Consider the following 19279-nt stretch of genomic DNA (forward strand, 5'->3'; position numbering starts at 1 on the left):
ATGATTTTAGAGATCTTTATTCTTAGTGTTGGCGAAAAAATATGATCATATTTTCTTTAAATAAATTTGTGAGTTCTAAAATGATCTTTCAATTTTTCTTAAAGATATTTTTAGGACATTTGTTTTTTATAAATTTTTTTTAATATTAAAACTCTAAATTCAAAAAATTCATAATCGTTTTTGACTTAACATTATCATTAAATTATAATTTAAAGTTTCATTTGATATAAAATTGAATTTAATTATATACGTAACATGGTATTTTTAAAATATTTTTCATTTCTTTTTCTCTATTATTTCATATAATCAAATATATGGAAATAAACCACTATATTATTTCTGTCAATCTAAACAATTGAAAAACTCACTAAAAGATTACTTCAATCAATATTCTTTTTATGTCCTTTTTTTCTGATTATTTTTCTCACTATTTCACCTTCTGCTATAAGAAAGAAACAAAAGTGTAGCCTTGGATTCCAAAGGAAGAATTAACTAAAAGCCGTCACTGGTTTTCTGTGCATATTCTCACAACTTTGTATTTTTATATTATTTATTTTCTTAAAACCAAACAATCCTACTTTTTTTCTTTTTCTTACCGATTTGCTCTCACTCAATTTCTTTGTTGTTTCTGCACAGCAAAACGTACCGAAAGAGTGAAAGAGAAAGAAAAATTGATTTGACTGAAACATGAAAGAGATAAAAGAAAAAGAAATGTATTTAAATAACATAAAATTGATGTAATAAGAAAGAGTGGATAATAAAAAATAGCAAGTATTATTTTAAATATTAAAATATATAGAAATCATTACTCGAAAGAATTAATATAAAAATTAAATTTTTATCATTTATAACATACTCCAAATTCTAAATTTTCACATAAACAGTAAAAATCGATTTCAGATCCAATCTAGGTTAAATAAGACGTAAAAATTTAATACATAATATAATTTGATATAATATGACAAGAAAAGAAATAAAAGAAAATTAAGAGGTTTCTATATAAAGTATTTGCACAGTATCATAGTGCATATATTAACGTTGATTTTTCTTGATGATCTTTTCTTCCCAATATCATTGTAGAATCTTGATATGCATGCCATCAAATACATATACTATTTCTTCCAATAAATATTATTTCCCAAACAATCAAACAAACAAAAATATGACAGAAATAAAAGTTACTAACACAGTACTAAATTAAGAACACAGATTACATTGCTTCACATTCACACACTCCCTCGAATCATAAAACGAACAAACTACATAAAATAAGGGACAAGCAAAGAGACCCACATAATGGGTAACCTTATTCACAAACACAAGGTGGTTGACAACACGAGTAGAAAGATGATAGATCCATCATCTTCCATTGAAAATATTCCCAAAGCACTCATAATTCTTTTAACAGTGTTTGGTGCAGAAGCATCTGCGACGGAAGCCACGGCAATGTCCTCCAGTGAAACGTTCCGTTCGACAAACGGAACCACAGTTGGTGTCACTCACACATGGTCCCTTGAAACGGTGGCTCTGAGACTCACAGGTTCTTGCTTCTGCCATCATTGTTGGCCCCATCTCTGCAAAACAACACATGTACCATGTTCATGTATGCACCAAAAACCTTTCAAACAATCACTTGAATGAGAAGAAAAAAAAAATAAAAGAAGAGAAATTATCTAACCAAGTTTTAACATAAATTAACATGATCCAAGTTACCCACCTTAACTCTTTCAAAGGCTTCATCATATTTAAACTTGTAAATTACTATATCGTAAAAGTGTCTTAATTAACAACAAGATTATACAATTTTGAAATGTTTATATTATATATGTAGTCAATCTAAACGTTATAAGTATAAATATAAATAACACTTTGGTGGTACAAAGGAAACCACGCTATAACCTAGATCAAGATAAATAAATATATTACACATAAGTGTGTATGAACTAAGATCTTTTGTCTTTTTTTTAAGGTAGAAATATGTCATATTACTCCATAGAAAATGATGAACTAAGATCTTGTTAAAGGTGTGCTAGAAGAGTAGCTATAAGAGCTTTTTAACTAAGATCAGAAACCAAAAAATGTTGGTATTGAAAATAAAGCGTGAAGAAAAGGCCTACCAGTGGCCACCAGAAGCAGTAGCAAGACAAAAATGGTTGAAACCAAAGGCACAGAGCGAGCCATGAATGGGAGTAACAAAGCTTCAAGAAAGACTGAACAAGCTGCGGTTGGTAGCAAAATGGAAATGGAGCTGGTTTGTCTTAAATAGAGCAATAAAATAAGCATGATAAGAATGAGGCAATATTAATTAATTAATTAATAAAATAAATAAAATCAGTTAACAAATCCATCTTTTTTACCTTGCATTAGCACATCGTTTGCATTAAGGTTATGATAATAATTTTAATAACTTTTAATATAAAAAAAAGAATATCTCTTTTTCAATGTTTATATCATCAATCATGATGCTTTAGACAAAAACGAATGGTCCAGAAAAAGGTGACTACTCGTTTCAATGAATTATTGACAAGTGCTTGCAACGTTGTTACCTTTGATGCTTTTAGATTATCTTTTGAACAAAACACGGTGTCGGTCTTCAGCTTTTTTGTGTCCAAATTTGCTACTTCACGTTTTTTTTTTTTAACAATTTAGGACTCATCAATACACGTACACTCATTTTCTTTCTTTTCTGCCATATCACGTGGGCTGGCAGGCTTTTAAGGTAGGTCCCGTAAGATGTACGAAATACTGAAGTTGGAGCTTTAACTAAATTTTTATTATTTATTTTACTTTAATTTTCTTTGTTATATTAGGTAATTAAGTAATGATGTCATTTTTAATATCACAAACCATATAAATATTACATTATACATTTATTTCTTTTGACAGATAACATTATGCATTTATGTCATTTAAATATTATATTAGGAATTCAATTAAATGAACCTAACTAAATAACTTTAAAGTGTGAAAGTTTTCTATGCATTGCATTCCTTAAGATGTTTGAATTTTTTTACATGACCGCTTTATATAGCAAAGATTCATCACTTCGTTTGTGAATGTGTTAATATATTTTAACTGCTTTATTTCTTCACTTATTCAACTTTTTTTAAATATATTCTTTTTTATTTATTTAAATAATCTAGATCCATTTTTATTTACTCAAATAACTTATTTTGTGAAAAATTGATTATAGGTTAATTGATTTCTCAATAAGATTTTAAATTTTTTTTTTTTAAATTTTATTGAGAAATCGGTTATTCAGTAATTAATTTCTCATGCCCTAATTTTTTTTCTTCAGTTTTTAAAAAATTAAAAATAATTTTAATTTATTTTAATTTTCAGAATATGAAAAATATATTTAATATTTAAATTATATTTTTTAAAGAATAATATTTAATAATGAAATTAATATTATACTTACTTTTAAATTTCATAATTCAATATTATACTTATATTTAAATTTTTTTAAATTGATTTTATTATTTAAATTAAACTTATAAAATATAGAAAATTAAATAATGTAATTTAACAATTAATTTTTTATATTTGTAAATATGTATAATTTATTTAATATATTGATTTTGTATTAATAATTATAGATAATTAAATTTATTATTAAATAAATAATAATATTATTTTATTAAATATTTCAAATGGTAAAAAAAATACAAAATCATTGAAATGAAAAGACAAATTAAAATTATAGAACATGATATTTTTGAAAGACGCACAACAAAATCAACTGAATGTAAGGAGGTTGGTAAAGGATGCATATGATAAATGATCGTCATTTAGATATGGTGAGTCATAGGTGTTTTGAAAATGGATAGAAAGTAAATGAATAACATAAATCCTAAACCATATAATATTAGGTGTCAACATCATTGTTTGGTCAAGGTATCTTTGAATTGCTTCCATCCCATGCAATAATCCAATATATGTTGTCGTAACATATAATTCGAGACTTGTTAGGTCATGCAGTTCTATGAACAATGAAAATATACACTCCACATCTTCATCATCCCTAAAACGACATGTTATATATTTATATACACCACCGATACATGAAATTGGGTATCGGTAGTGAATGTCTATGACAACTTTGTAATGAAGAAAATTAACTTATTATTAATAACCTGCTTAAGTTGCTCATAAGTCATCTTGTTGCGTACTAGTAGGGTTCTAACCATGTTGTTAACAAACGTATCTCCATACTCAATCAAGACAATTTGTCCATGTTGGAACAGTTAATGACTCCATTGATTGGATGTTTCAATCTGATGCATTTTAGCCTTTGTTACAGAACATTATATAGAACTAAAGCAACATGCTTGCAAGCTAATGTGGACAAACATAAAGTCATTTGATTCCTGACACTCTAGGACCAAGGCAATGACACCCTGCGTAAAACATTAAATTTCTGACGCTCTAGAGAAAAACAATTGATGACACTCTACACAAAGTCATTGGATTCATGACGCTTTGGGACCAAGGCAATGACACCCTGTGTAAAGCATTCAATTTCTGACGCTCTAGGACAAAGAAATTAATGACACTCTGCACAAAGTCATTGGATTCTTGATGCTCTAGGACCAAGGCAATGACACACTGTGTAAAGCATTAAATTTCTAATGCTTTGGGACAAAGTCTTTGGATTCTTGACGCTTTGGGACAAAGACAATGGCACTCTGCATAAAGCATTAACTTTTTGTTGTAGTGAAACAAACTAATTCATTACAATAATATTAATTGTCTCAAATGCTTTGCACTATATATACACTACATATGTTCTAACCTTAAACTCACAACAAAAGATCAATTCTATTTAGCTATTGCATTCTTCAATTTTGTTGCTATTGTTCTTTAAGAATGTCTTCTTCATCTTCAACTATGTTGTGGAAACCACCTCCATAGGTCAAATGAAACTCATCTTATGGTAAGTTAATATATATTGCATAATGTTTACAAGTAATGTTATTCATTAATAACATTTCAATTCTACCATATTCGCAGACAAAAAGTGGTCAAGTAATTCAATCTTACTATCATTCCATGCCTACAATTGTCCCAAGAATTGAACATTTGTTGGAGGTTGCTAGCTTTGGTGAGGTTGCCAAAATCAGACATTATAAAATCGATGATTGTTTGATAACATCTTTGGTGGAGAGGTGGAGACCTGAGACACATACTTTTCACCTCCTAGTTGGTGAGTGCACGATCACTTTGGAAGATGTGGCACTACAACTAGGTTTGAGGAATGACGACAAAGCAGTCACTGTACCAAATTTCTTTGACTGGGAAGAATTGTGTTATGAGTTGTTAGGCTTCGTACCACCAAAAGGGGAAGCTCTAATTGGCTCAACCATAAAACTAAAATGGTTAAGAGACCATACAATTGCACTACCAGATGAACCCACTGAACAAAAATTGCACCAACATTGTAGGGTATATATCTTAGGGTTGATTGGTGGTGTAATTATGCTAGACAAGTCAGGAAATAGACTTCACGTAATGTATTTACCACTGTTGGCTGACTTGGAACGTCTATGACGATATAGTTGGGGTTCTACTTGTTTGACAATTTTGTACAGAGAAATGTGAGGGGTGATTTATCCATCATCAAAGAAAATGGGTGGATGTTCTTTGCTTCTGCAATCTTGGGCTTGGTATCACATGCCCTTCATCCAACCAAGAGTCCAACAAGATATTACATATCCGCTTGCATTGAGGTATGAATTAACTTATATACCACTTTAATACATCGAACAACTATATTCTAACTAAAATTTTATCAATGTACAAATTTTTAGATGGTTAGGAAGAGGGCTAAGATTTACAGGCATGCCCCATGGAGACTTACTTGGCTACAAATTAAGATATGACAACATGAATCATAATGAGGTAATAATACGATGTCAACTTCTCTCAAACATACTCTCTTTTATTCAATTAATTTATACCCTAAACCTTTTTCTTTTTTCAGTTTTTGTGGATGTCATATAGGGGATTTGAGTCTTCATTGCAAACACGTGGTTACAAGGATTCCAGAATTTGGACTTCTTGTATTGCTTTAACTTCATTTGTAGTTGTAGTCTGGCATCAAAGTGATAGAGTCTAATTGCAATTTGGCTTGTGGCAACCAATCCCTAATGAAGCCCATAATCTTGATAAAATGCACGAAATAGATATGAGAGGACATAGCGACACCAATTGGGCTGAACAACATGCAGAATGAATTTCTATTAGGAAAGAAAAACGCAAACATGTTGTTTTTGGGCAACCACTTTAAGGGCCTCTCCAACACACTCCTGAGTATTTGCAATGATTTCGTGCTAATTCAAAATTATTTCTTTGTAGCCAATATTCTTCATCTGGTGCATCCACTTCTAGTACACAACTCCCAACAACTATAAGATTTCAACAATATTTTCCAACATCATCACAAACCCCAGTGGCTGGAGATAACCACCCACCTTATAGTATGGAACAACATCCCCAATCTTTTTCAATGAATCCACCATTTCATATGCACCATGAACAATTCATGTACACCTCACCATCAACAACAACTCCCACAAGCTCTACTAGAATTTCTCTTATTACATGAGACTTTTCCTACAAATTTTTATGAAAAATTCGCAAGAAACGTTGTTCCTACAATTTTTTTTTGCAAAATTTTATCTGCACGTAATACCTTTGTGGATAATATATTTTTGCGAATTTTAAAATTTGCAAGAAACACTACCAGAATTTCTCTTATTACATTCAACTTTTCTTGCAAATTTTTCATAAAAATTCGCAGAAAACGTTGTTGCTACAAATTTTTCTGCGAAATTTTATCTACATGTAATACCTTCGTAGATAATATATTTTTGCGAATTTTAAAATTTGCAGGAAATTTTCCTGCGAAATTTCTTGCAAAAAAAATCGCAGGAAAGTTTCTTGCAAAAAAAAATTTACAGGAAAGTTTCCTGCAAAAAAAATCACAAGAAAATTTGCAGGAAAGTTTTCTGCGAATTTTTTTGCAAGAAATTCTGCAGGAATATTTTTTATGAAAAAAAATTAAAGAAATTACTATAAATTCTATCAATAATTCTTCAACTTTCAAATGCTCACAATGAATTCATTCGAAGCATTTGTTTCCATGCCTCCAACATGTGATACATAACCTTTTAAATTCTAAGATTGTAGATTATAAGCCTAACACTCAACCACACAAATCAACTTGTAAAGTAAGTGTTGCCCCAACTTATATACTCTTTAATTGTTTTATTTTCAATCGATGTGGGACTTGAAGTTTTTTTTAAATATTAAACTTATAAATTTAAATATATTTTTATTTTTCCTGCGGATTAAAATTTGCAAGAAAATCTGCAGTTCGTAGGAAAAGATACCTGCAAAATTTTTCTACCATTTAGTAAACATTACTTGCGAATTTATTTTTGCAAAAAAATCTGCAAGAAACAAAATAAAATTCTTATAATATTTTCTGCACATTTTTACCATGGAAAAAAATTTCTATGATTATTAAAATTGTAGCAAAATTTGTAGGAAATATCTGTAAATTATTTTTCGCAAATAAATTCGTAAAAAAATTCTACGAATATTTTTTTGCAGGAAAATTCGCAAAAGATTTTCGTGAATATTTTTTTGCAGGAAAATTCGCAGAAAAATGACACTTTTCTAGTATGAAATTTTCCTACGAAATTTCTTGCAAAAAAAATTCGCTGGAAAGTTTCCTGCGAATTTTTTTGCAAGAAATTCTGTAGGAATATTTTTTATAAAAAAAAATTAAAGAAATTACTATAAATTCTATCAATAATTCTTCAACTTTGAAATGCTCACAATGAATTCATTCGAAGCATTTGTTTCCATGCCTCTAACATGTGATACATAATCTTTTAAATTTCAAGATTATAGATTATAAGTCTAACACTCAACCATACAAATTAACTTGTAAGGTAAGTGTTGCCCCAACTTATATACTCTTGAATTATTTTATTTTAAATCGATGTGGGACTTGAAGTTTTTTTTTTAAATATTAAACTTATAAATTTATTTTTTTTATTTCTTTTGCGGATTAAAATTGGCAAGAAAATCCGCAGTCCGCAGGAAAAGTTACCTGCAAAATTTTTCTACCATTTAGTAAACATTACTTGTAAATTTATTTCTGCAAGAAAATAAGCTAGAAACAAAATAAAATTCTTACAATATTTTCTGCAAATTTTTACCATAGAAAAAAATTCTATGATCATTAAAATTGTAGCAAAAATTTCTTGTAAATTATTTTTTGTAAAAAAAATTTGTAAGAAATATCTGTAAATTATTTTTCGCAAATAAAGTCGTAAAATTTTTTTGCGAAATTATTATTGCAAGAAAGTTTGCAAAAGATTTCTGCGAATATTTTTTTGTAGAAAAATTCGCAGGAAAATGACAATTTTCTAGTAGTGAAGGGACTTCATGAGAAATCTTTTTGGTGTCGACGTACACACACCACAAAGTGCATATGATTATATACAAAGCATGAATTTTCATTCATTTTTTTCTTATCACTTTAAGGTCGGTGGAAGTGCTTCGTCGAATCCAGCCACGGATACTATTCATATAGAACATGATGAGAAGCAAGTTAAACCACAACAACCACGCATTGGTTGTTGAAACTCAACAAGGAACCGACAACCTCCAAGGTGTGGAACTGGTGGGCATAGACATCATTAAACTAGCTTGCTATTATGTAATTTGGTTGATTGTGATTGTATTGATATTATTATTTATTCGATCTCCTATTTTGTTGGGATAAATATTTTAAAATTGTTCATCTAAGTTAAAGTATTATTTAATTTCCTATGTATCGTATTAAAGAAAAATAAAAACTAAATTAAATTTTCTATATTTTAAAAATATAATTTCATTATTAAAAAAATAGTATTCTTTATTTTTTATTTGTGAATTTTAAATTAAATTATCTCTATTTTTAAATAAATTTCTCTTTTAATAAAATAAATAAGTTTTAAAATTATCTTTATTTTTAACAAATTTAAAATATCATACATAATTTTTAAGTCTTATATATAATTATAATATTAATTATTTCAAAATAAAAATATATAATTTAATTATAAAAATCATTTACAAATTCTGAAAATTAAAACACATTAAAAAATTTTAAAATCAAAAACAAAAAAATGCAAAAACAAAAAATGGACCATGAGAAATCGGTTACTATAGACTTTTGAATTTTTTTTTCAAAATGCCATTGAGAAATTGGTTATCAAGTAATCGATTTCTCACTTGAGTCCGAGAAGTAGGTTATTTAGATAAATAAAAGGGAGCCTAGGTTATTTAAATAAATAATAAAAAAGAATATATTTAAAAAAATTCACTTATTCTCTCATTAAGATATGCAAATTTTCCACATAGATGATACATCTTTTTACCTTTTAAAATGTTAGTTCTTAATTTTTCACTCACATTATTTAAAAATTCTTTAAACCATCCATTAAAAGGTTTTAGTTAAAATTCTTCTTCTTAGATGGCTAGTACTAAAGTATTTGCTTAGAAGGTAACAATATTTGAAGGAAAAACTGACAACACTAGAAAAGGAAAGTACAATTGAGGTTAGTATTACTTAAAAACTAAGCTACAAACAATAGTTATATTTTAAGAGTTAATCACCTATACACTGCCAGTGTAAAGTTTTTTTACACTAGCAACCAATTATATCTTTTAATTGTGCCATGTCACTGTTAAGAGTAAATGTGTTTACAGTGACATGACACAATTAAAAGATATAATTGGTTGCCAGTGTAAAAAATTTTTACACTGAAAGTGTATAGGTGATTAACTCATATTTTAATGGCTATAAAAGGAAAATCAAGGCTACATATTTTTAAGCAAGCAATATAAAAATGAGTAATCAAAACACAAGCTATCAAAGCTATAATCCTTTCTTCATACTTTAAGCAAAGAGATAAGCGATTCTCATTCGCTTAAGAGTGGTTGTAACAGCCCGATTTTCACGGATTGTGCGAAGGCCCAAAGCCCAATAAGGGTTATGTAGTAGCCGAGAACAGACCGTTCCAAACTACTAAAACGAGGGTGATTTAGTAGCTCAGAACGGGTCATTCCCAAACTGGAACAGGTCGTTCCAAAATACGAAAATTGTCAACAAATTTTAGATGGTAACGAGGCGTTCCCAAACTGGAACGGGGTGTTCCAAACAATCAAAATGGCCTATAACCCTAGTTGGGAACGGGCCGTTCCAAACATGGCCGTTATGGGTTAAAATGTAACCCCAGAACGGGTCGTTCTGGTTTTAGAACGGGTCGTTCTGGATGTAAAATTTTGCGCATGACGAAGAATCCAGAACGGGCTGTTTCAAATTTGAAACGGGTCATTTTGGCCACTCCTGATGCCTATAAATAGACCGCTCTAGCACTCCCAAAAAATCACACTTTTCAGTCCTGACTTCTTTCAATTCTGACTTCTTTCTTCTACATTCTCTTCTTTTCCTTCTACACTCTTTGAAGATCAAGGTGTACTCAGAGGAGAAGACCAAGGAGATCTCTGTTTTAGTTTCAGCTACTACTTATCAAGGTACGAGGGAAAAAGGGATTATTTGTATGCAGAGTTACATGAGGGAATTGGGTAGAGGAAGAGTCCCTTAAGATTATGAGTAATTTTATAATTATTTTTGTTTGAAGAATTGATGATCACATTAGATTTTACATGTATTGAGGATTAGAAATATATATTTAGTTTGTAAGAATGATGATTTGGGAGAGAAAACAAAATTGTAGAAAAGTGCTAGTGAGTTAGGTTTTTGGAAAAATTGAGGGTTTTATTATTTGAGTTAAGATTCTACTAAATTGATAATTCAATTTGGTTTTATATTATTAATATTATTGTTACATTATTTGATAAAATTGATGATCTAGACATGGAATGTGGTGTGCTGCCTTCGTACAAATATATACATTATATCTACTTTTTTAATATTGAATTGATAACATGATGTGAGTATCTTAACATGAAATGAGATGTTGATGTGATATGATTGTGGTTCCTCATACTAATGACCAGGGATGAGACGACACCTGGGTAAGTGATGCTACAGGGAGGGCGAGCCCCTGGCATGGTGTGGGATGAGTGAGGCAATTAACACGTATCACTTATGTCAGATGTGGTGTGACCTTAGCATAGGATTAATTGTAAAATTTGTGTGAATTGTGATGTGATTATGGTTCCTGACACTAATGACCAGGGATAAGACGGCCCTTGGATAAGTGGTGCTACAGGGAGGGCGTGCCCCTGGCATGGTGTGGGATGAGTGAGGAAATTAACCCGTATCACTTATGTCAGTTGTGGCGTGGCCTTAACATAGTGTTAATTGTAAGATTTGTGTGAATTATGGATGTTTTAGGTGAGGAAGGTTCGGCTATGAGTGACATCTAGAATGCCAACGGTTGAATTGTGGGTATGTTCTGATATTGTGACATTGGGGCAGAGAATTTGTAGGACATGGATTTTTATATGGATTTGGAGTTGTACTTATTATTTTAAAAATAATTTGTAAACTCTTATGTTTCATTTTCTATTTTTTTTCTATTTTTCAATTATCTTGGATATTGAAGAATATTTATGAAGGTTTTTATGTGAACCCTTTTACCGACGTTGAAAAATTTATTTCCTTATTCTATTTACATTATTACAATATATGTGTTGGGGTAGTAAGGGTGTCACATTTATTGTTATCAGATCCAGGTCGATCCAATCAGCCGTGAGTTATGTACTTATCATGATTCTGTTGTGTACTTTGAAAGTGTTTTGTTTGTTGTGTACTTTGATGATGCTTTGCTTTGATGATGATGATGATGATGTTTCCCTTGTGTTGTTAGTGTTTTGCTTACTTGTGTATTGTTTTCTTAGAATTTGGCTGAAATACATGATATAGCTTAGTTGATGTTATTCATGATTGCTTATTTATTTTGATACTTCTTGCTTACGTAAGAAGTAGTGGATGAGTGATATCGCTTGTGTTGCAAGCATATGTGCTAGTAGTAGTGGATGAAGCCTTGTGCTAACCAACTAGAACTATTAGAACCTTGGATGTGGTTGAGACATTGATTTGTCGAGTGTATTAAGAGTTTACGATTCGTGGAGTTTTTGAAATCTATAGTTGTAGCGATTGAATCCAAGGAGGTTGTATGTTGAGAATTGGAGTTTTGGTATTCTTAAGGAGAGATTAAAGTGTTGATGATTCCTGGAGTTTGATGCTTGCATGTTGACTTTTTATGGTTTAGGTTGCATGTGAATTTTATTTCGGTTTCTAAGTCTTTTGTGCTGAATATGTGAGTGATTTTGGTTTAGGGTTGTAGTAGGAAGCTTGGATATGAGTTTGAAGTGAAAGGAGTGAGTTTGGAAGGGTTGAGGTATTTTTGTGGCCTTAGATGTTGATACACTATTGTTGTCTCGTGTAGGAGATGTTGCACTGTAGTTTTGTTATGCCAGTACAAGTGTTATATTGACAGAATTAAATTTTGTGGTCTTCATAAAAGTTGTAGCCTTGGACGTTATCTTCCCAATGGATCTGGAATCAGGTAAAATGGAGGTCTAGAACTTCAATTATAGCTGCTTTGGTGATCAAAGGTCTAGTTGTAAGCGCTGAATATAGCTGTTGTGGTTTTTGAATTTTTAGCTAAGAAGATGATCTTTTTAGAATCTCATGTCTTCATAAGAGTTGTACATTATTCTCTTAGCTTTCTTTGAGATAGGTTTGAGATCATTGGGATGAGTATAACTCTCTGTGTGTCATTTGCTTTGACAATTGTTGAAGGGAGGTGTATGCTGTCATGATGTTTTTTAGTTGTTAGGCAAAGCAAGGATAAAAACTGATTTGGATATGATGTTCTGAGGTGTTGTCATAGAGAGGTTGTTTAAGATGGTATGATGTTATGTGGTAAGGTTGGTTCATGTACATGTTATATGGTGTAAACGGTAATTGATTCATACATGCTTAGGGATGGTATATATTGAATGTTTAAAGTAGGTATTCTAATATGATTTGATATGCGTATATATTGATACGAGGATAGATGACCTTAGGGATCAATTATTGAATGTTTGTGTGTTTAGTGAGATCGACCTTAGGATGTGATATCATCATATTGGAGGTGAGGATGAAGATATATCCAAGATAGTTTTACGCTAAGTTATATAAGTATGATTTTCGATTATATGAAGTGAGTTTTCTAGGCCCTGTAATTTTTAGCATAGGTATAACATAGATCTACCTATGATAGAAGTTGTGCTTAAGTGGGAGATACTTAATTCAATTAGTGAGGTTAAGAGTTTTCTTAGATTAGCTTATTATTATGGGAGGTGATTGAGGAAATTTCTAAGATAGCATTACCTTTGACCAGATTAATGAGGAAAAGTGTTGTCTTTGTGTGGGATAATACGTGTGCGAGTAGTTTCCAAACTTTTAAGGAAGGATTGACTAATGTGTCAATGTTAATATTACCGGATTTTGGTAAGTCTTTTGTGATGCTTCTAAGTTGGACTTGAGAGGAAATACCTTAACCATGACTTTAAGTTAGCGGTTGTAATATTTATACGAAGATTTGGAGACACTACCTATATGATTCTAAGCTTGAGGTATTTAATGATCATAAGAGCTTTAAATATCTTTTGACCAAGGGAGTTGAATATGAGACAAAGGAGATAGTTGGAATTTCTTAAAGAATAAGATTTTGATCTTATTTGTTATTTGGGCAAAGCCAATGTGGTGGTCGATGTTTTAAGTAGGAAACCTCTACATTTATCTTCCTTTATGATTAAAGAGTTGAACCTTTTGGCTCGGTCTAAGGATTTAAGCTTGACTTGTGAGATTACTCTTAGTAATGTGAAACTAGGTATGACTCGAGTAACAAGTGGATCATTGAAAGAAATTGGAGAAGCATAATTAGTTGATTCATTTTGGTGACAAGATATGAGGCTATAGGACATGGTAATGGATAAGAGTTGCCTTAAGTATAGATGGAGTGGTAAGACTTTGAGACCGAGTATGTGTAACTAGTGAACTTATGCTTAAACACTTGATTTTTGGAGAGAGTCATAGAAGTAAAACTAATATTGTGGCAGATGTCTTGATTAGGATGACCATTCACCTATCATCTTTGATGATTTAAGGGTTGGGTTTAATTGAGGATGTTAGAAACTTAAGCGTGATGTGTGAGCTCACCCTTAAGAGCATTGGGTTGAGTATGTTGGAAAAGACTAATAGATTAATGGATGAGATTTGAGAAGCCCAGTAGTTAGATCCTTTCTTAGTGAACCAAGTAGAGAGGATTGGTAGAGATATAGATAGCCTTACGAGTAGAAGTTGATGGTGTTTTGGGGTTCAAGGATAGAATCTATGTGCCTAGTAATCCCAAATTAAGGAAGATGATCTTAGAGGAAGGACGTAAGAGTACTCTTAACATTTATTTAGGAGCTATTAAGATGTATCAGAGTGGTGCAGCGGAAGCGTAGTGGCCTAAGGTGAAGAGAGGAGTAGAGTGATTTGTGTACTCGTGTTTAGTATGCTAGAAGTTTTTAGGAATTTTGCAGCCCTTGGACGTCCCATTTTGGAAGTGAGACTCTGTATCTATGAACTTAGTTGTAGTTTTGCCTAAAGATGCTTAAGAAATTTTATTCTTTTTGGGTTATAGTGGATAAACTCACCAAGATGACTCACCTTACACTTATTGATATTAGATATTCTTTAGAGAGATTGATAGCGATGTACATCAGTGAGGTAGTGAGGTTATATGAATTTTCCTACTAGTAGAGTATCCGAAAGGGGACTGGAGAGACTATGACTTACGATTTAGCAAGCAAGATGCGAGGAGCCTACCCATTTTTATTTTCAGGTAAATTTTGGCGACGAAATTTCTAAAAGGAGGGGAGAATTGTAACAACCCGATTTTCACGGATTGTGCGAAAGTCTAAAGCCCAATAAGGGTTATGTAGTAGCCTAGAACGGGCCGTTCCCAGATTGGAACGGGCCGTTCCAAACTACTAAAACGAGGGTGATTTAGTAGCCTAGAACGGGTCATTCCCAAACTGATACGGGTCGTTCCAAAATACAAAAATTGTCAACAAATTTTAGATGGGAACGGGACGTTCCCAAACTGGAACGGGACGTTCCAAACCACCAAAAAGGCCTATAACCCTAGTTGGGAACGGGCCGTTCCAAACATGGCTGTTATGGGTTAAAATGTAACCCCAGAACGGGCCGTTCTAGTTTTAGAACGGGCCGTTCTGGATGTGAAATTTTACGCATGACGAAGAATCAAGAACGGCTGATGCCTATAAGTAGACCGCTCTGGCACTCCCAAAAAATCACACTTTTCAGTTCTGACTTCTTTTAGTTCTGACTTCTTTCTTCTACATTCTCTTCTTTTCCTTCTACACTCTTTGAAGACCGAGGGGCACTCAGAGAAGGAGACCAAGGAAGAGTCCCTTAAGATTATGAGTAATTTTATAATTATTTCTATTTGAGGAATTGATAATCCCATTAGATTTTACATGTATTGAGGATTAGAAATATATATTTAATTTGTAAGAATGATGATCTGAGAGAGTGAACGAAATTGTAGAAAAGTTCCACTGAGTTAGCTTTTTGGAAAAATTGAGGGTTTTATTATTTGAGTTAAGATTCTACTAAATTGATGATTCAATCTGGTTTTTATATTATTAATATTATTGTTACATTATTTGATAAAATTGATGATCTAGACATGGAATGTGGTGTGCTGCCTTCATACAAATATATACATTATATCTACTGTTTTAATATTGAATTGATAACATGATGTGAGTATGTTGACATGAAATGAGATGTTGCTGTGATATGATTGTGGTTCCTCACACTAATGAACAAGGATGAGACGGTCCTTGGGTAAGTGATGCTAAAAGGAGGGCGTGCCCCTGGCATGGTGTGGGATGAGTGAGGCAATTAACACGTATCACTTATGTCAGATGTGGCGTGGCCTTGGCATAGGGTTAATTGTAAGATTTGTGTGAATTGTGATGTGATTGTGGTTCCTCACACTAATGACCAGGGATGAGACGGTCCCTAGGTAAGTGATGTTACAGGGAGGGCGTGCCCCTGGCATGGTGTGAGATGAGTGAGACAATTAACCCGTATCACTTATGTCAGTTGTGGCGTGGCCTTGACATAGTGTTAATTGTAAGATTTGTGTGAATTGTGGATGTTTTAGGTGAGGAAGATCCGGTTATGATGGCATCTAGAATGCCAACGTTTGAATTGTGGGTATGCTCTGATATTGTGACATTGGGGTAGAGGATTTCTAGGACATGGATTTTTATATAGATTTGGAGTTGTACTTATTATTTTAAAAACAATTTGTAAACTCTTATGTTTCATTTTCTAATTTTTTTTCTATTTTTCAATTATCTTGGATATTGAAGAATATTTATGAAGGTTTTTATGTGAACCCTTTTACCGACGTTGAAAAATTTATTTCCTTAGTCTATTTACATTATTACAATATATGTGTTGGGGTAGTAAGGGTGTCACAGTGGTGGTATTGACCTCACCACCATCTAGGCCTTTCTCGTAGCCAATTAAATCCTTTCCATGATGTGCTAGGATTTTGGTGAAGAGCATGGCTTATGAAATCAAGGCTCTCTTTATCCGGTCGTGGTTCCCCTAAGCCAGACAAGTCTTCTAGTAGAGATAGATGAGGTCAGGCAAATTAATCTTATCTCTACCTAAAATCTTGTATAGGAAAAACCTGTTAACGTCTATGACATGGTCCCGTGATCTAGTGCAAGGAAGGAAGATGTTGAAAAGGAGGTTGTGGAGCACCCGACCGACTGGCTTCAAGTTCGCTTATCGGAGGAATTTCTTCAAGTTTCCTCGCAAGGTTGGGTGAGGCCTATTCTAGTATAGCAGAGTGTCCACTGTTGTTGGTGCCAGTCCTCATCATATTTCTCTGGATCCTCTATTAGTTTGGTGACAAATGCAATGATCAAAGGAGAGATCCTAACCACTATAGATGCGTCTAACGATGATGTTTGTCTCCTATACTGGTAACGCCCAGAAGTAAGCGTACGGTGCATGGAACTAGTCTGCCTTCAAAAGCACGTACTTCATCCATCCAGCAAGGTCCAAAAAATGCTAGATCGGGTAACTGTTGACTTAGAGGTCAACGATGGCTACTATCTTCCCGGGAAGGAAGACATCTAGAGGGTACTCCTACATTGGTACCTTGCATCTTAAGGGTCCTATTTTGCTTGCCATTTTGTGAGGATAAGATGTTTGGGTAAAGGTTGTAAAGAAAGTTTATAGGTCAAAGAAGATGAACAAGGGAAATTTTTCAAAATGGAGGGAAAGTGATTTTGAGGTATCTATTTATAGGCTGGGGAAAAAAGATGATTTCTTTTAGGTAGGTAGTGTTAAACATATTTCCTCAATTTCTATTCCAACATTTTCTTTCTCGATGATCGTTCATTAATGATGTTTTGCATTTATGAGCATTAATTGCACCTAAAACATTTAGACGAAACCTTAGTGCACATTTGATTTATTATGATTTCTATATCAGAATACATAAAAGAAGCAAGGTCATATGAAAGATGAGATTTACAGATGATGCATGATAGATGCAACAGATGTGAATTTTAATCTAACAGTTGTTTTAAGCATAAATGGTCTCTAATAAAGACAAAATTTTCCTCAGCTAAAGCCTTTGTAAAGATATCAACCCATTGGTGATCAATATCGATGAATCTTATGTCAGAAACTACTTTTTGGACATAATCACAAATGAAATGATATCTTATTTCAATATGCTTAGCTTTGGAATGTTGTATGGGGTTTTTAGACAAGTTGATGACATTGGTGTTGTCATAGAATATTGGGATAAATGATTCAAAACTTGAGTAGTCTTCAAGTTTATATTTGACCCATAAAAGTTGTGAGCAATATCCAATTACGGAGATATATTCAACTTCAGTTGTAGATAGCACAATGGAGTTTTGCTTCTTGCTTTCCCAAGAGATGACATAGTCTCCCAAGAAATGACATCCTCCACTTGTGCTTTTTCTTTCTATTTTATCTCCTGCATAATCAACATCACAAAAACATGCTAACATGAAATCATGATTTTTCTTGTAAAACAAACTAAAGTTAGTAAAACTTGCATGATATCCGAAAATGTGTTTAACAACTTTCAAGTGAAAATCCTTAGGATCAAACTGGAATCTAACGCACAAACAAACATTAAACATAATGTCTCATCTACTTGTTGAGGTAGAGTAAAGACCCTATCATTCCTTTATAGATCATTTGATCCATAGGTTTACCTGATTCATCTTTTGACAAACCTTCAAACGGATGCATGAAAGTAGGCATAGGCTTACAATCATCCATTTTAAACTTCTTCAAAATTTCCTTAATGTATTTTCTTTTGATGAATGTAGATGCCTTCATCTGCCTATTTGATCTAAAGTCCCAAGAAAAACTTAAGTTCCCCATCATGCTCATTTCGAACTCCATCTGCATCAACTTAGAAAAATCCTCACATAGAAATTCATTAGTAGCACAAAAAATAATATCATCTACATAAATCTGCACTACTATAAAATTTGTTCTAGACTTTTTTTTGGAACAAGGTAGTGTTAACCTTGCTTCTCACAAAACCGTTGCTAAGTAGAAAATTCCTTAGTCTATCATGCCAAGATCTAGAAGCTGGTTTTAGTCCATAAAGAGCTTTTTGTAGTTTAAACACTTGGTCTTTGAGTTCTAGATGTTCAAAACCAGGTGGTTGTTTAACATAAATTTCTTCTTCAATAAAACCATTTAAAAATGCCTTCTTTACACCCATTTGAAAAAGTTTTATGTTTCTGTGAGCTGCAAAAGCTAACATAATTCGTATTGCTTTGAGTTTGGAAACAGGAGTAAAAGTTTTAGTAAATTTGATAATTTCTTGTTGATTGTAACCTTGGGTTACTAATCTAGCTTTATTTCATACCACTTTACCTTCTTTGTCAATTTTTTTTTTGAAAATCCATCGAGTTCCTATGACATTCTGATGATCTAGCTAAGGTCCAGACATTATTTCTTTTGAACTGATGGAGTTCATCCTCCATGGCAATGATCCAATCATTGTTTATCAATGCTTTATCTATGCACTTAGGCTTGATCTTGAAAACTAGTGCACATGAGACAAAGTCCCAAAGAGTAGAATGAGTTTTTACTCCATCAGCC

General features: G+C 32.2%; 1 protein-coding gene across 1 annotated transcript; it reads right to left on the minus strand.

Annotated features, from left to right (window-relative positions):
- Positions 1 to 1090: 1090 nt before the first annotated feature.
- Positions 1091 to 2257, minus strand: LOC109810816 (defensin Ec-AMP-D2). Its single transcript, XM_020374383.3, has 2 exons — positions 2118 to 2257; positions 1091 to 1574 (listed from the first exon to the last, which is right to left on the minus strand). The coding sequence occupies exons 1-2, from the start codon at positions 2179 to 2181 to the stop codon at positions 1402 to 1404; spliced, it is 237 nt and encodes a 78-aa protein (XP_020229972.1). The 5' UTR covers positions 2182 to 2257; the 3' UTR covers positions 1091 to 1401.
- Positions 2258 to 19279: the final 17022 nt, after the last annotated feature.

This window comes from Cajanus cajan, chromosome 5 (assembly GCF_000230855.2).
Source record: "Cajanus cajan strain Asha chromosome 5, NIPB_CcT2T_4, whole genome shotgun sequence".
Lineage (NCBI taxonomy): Eukaryota > Viridiplantae > Streptophyta > Magnoliopsida > Fabales > Fabaceae > Cajanus > Cajanus cajan.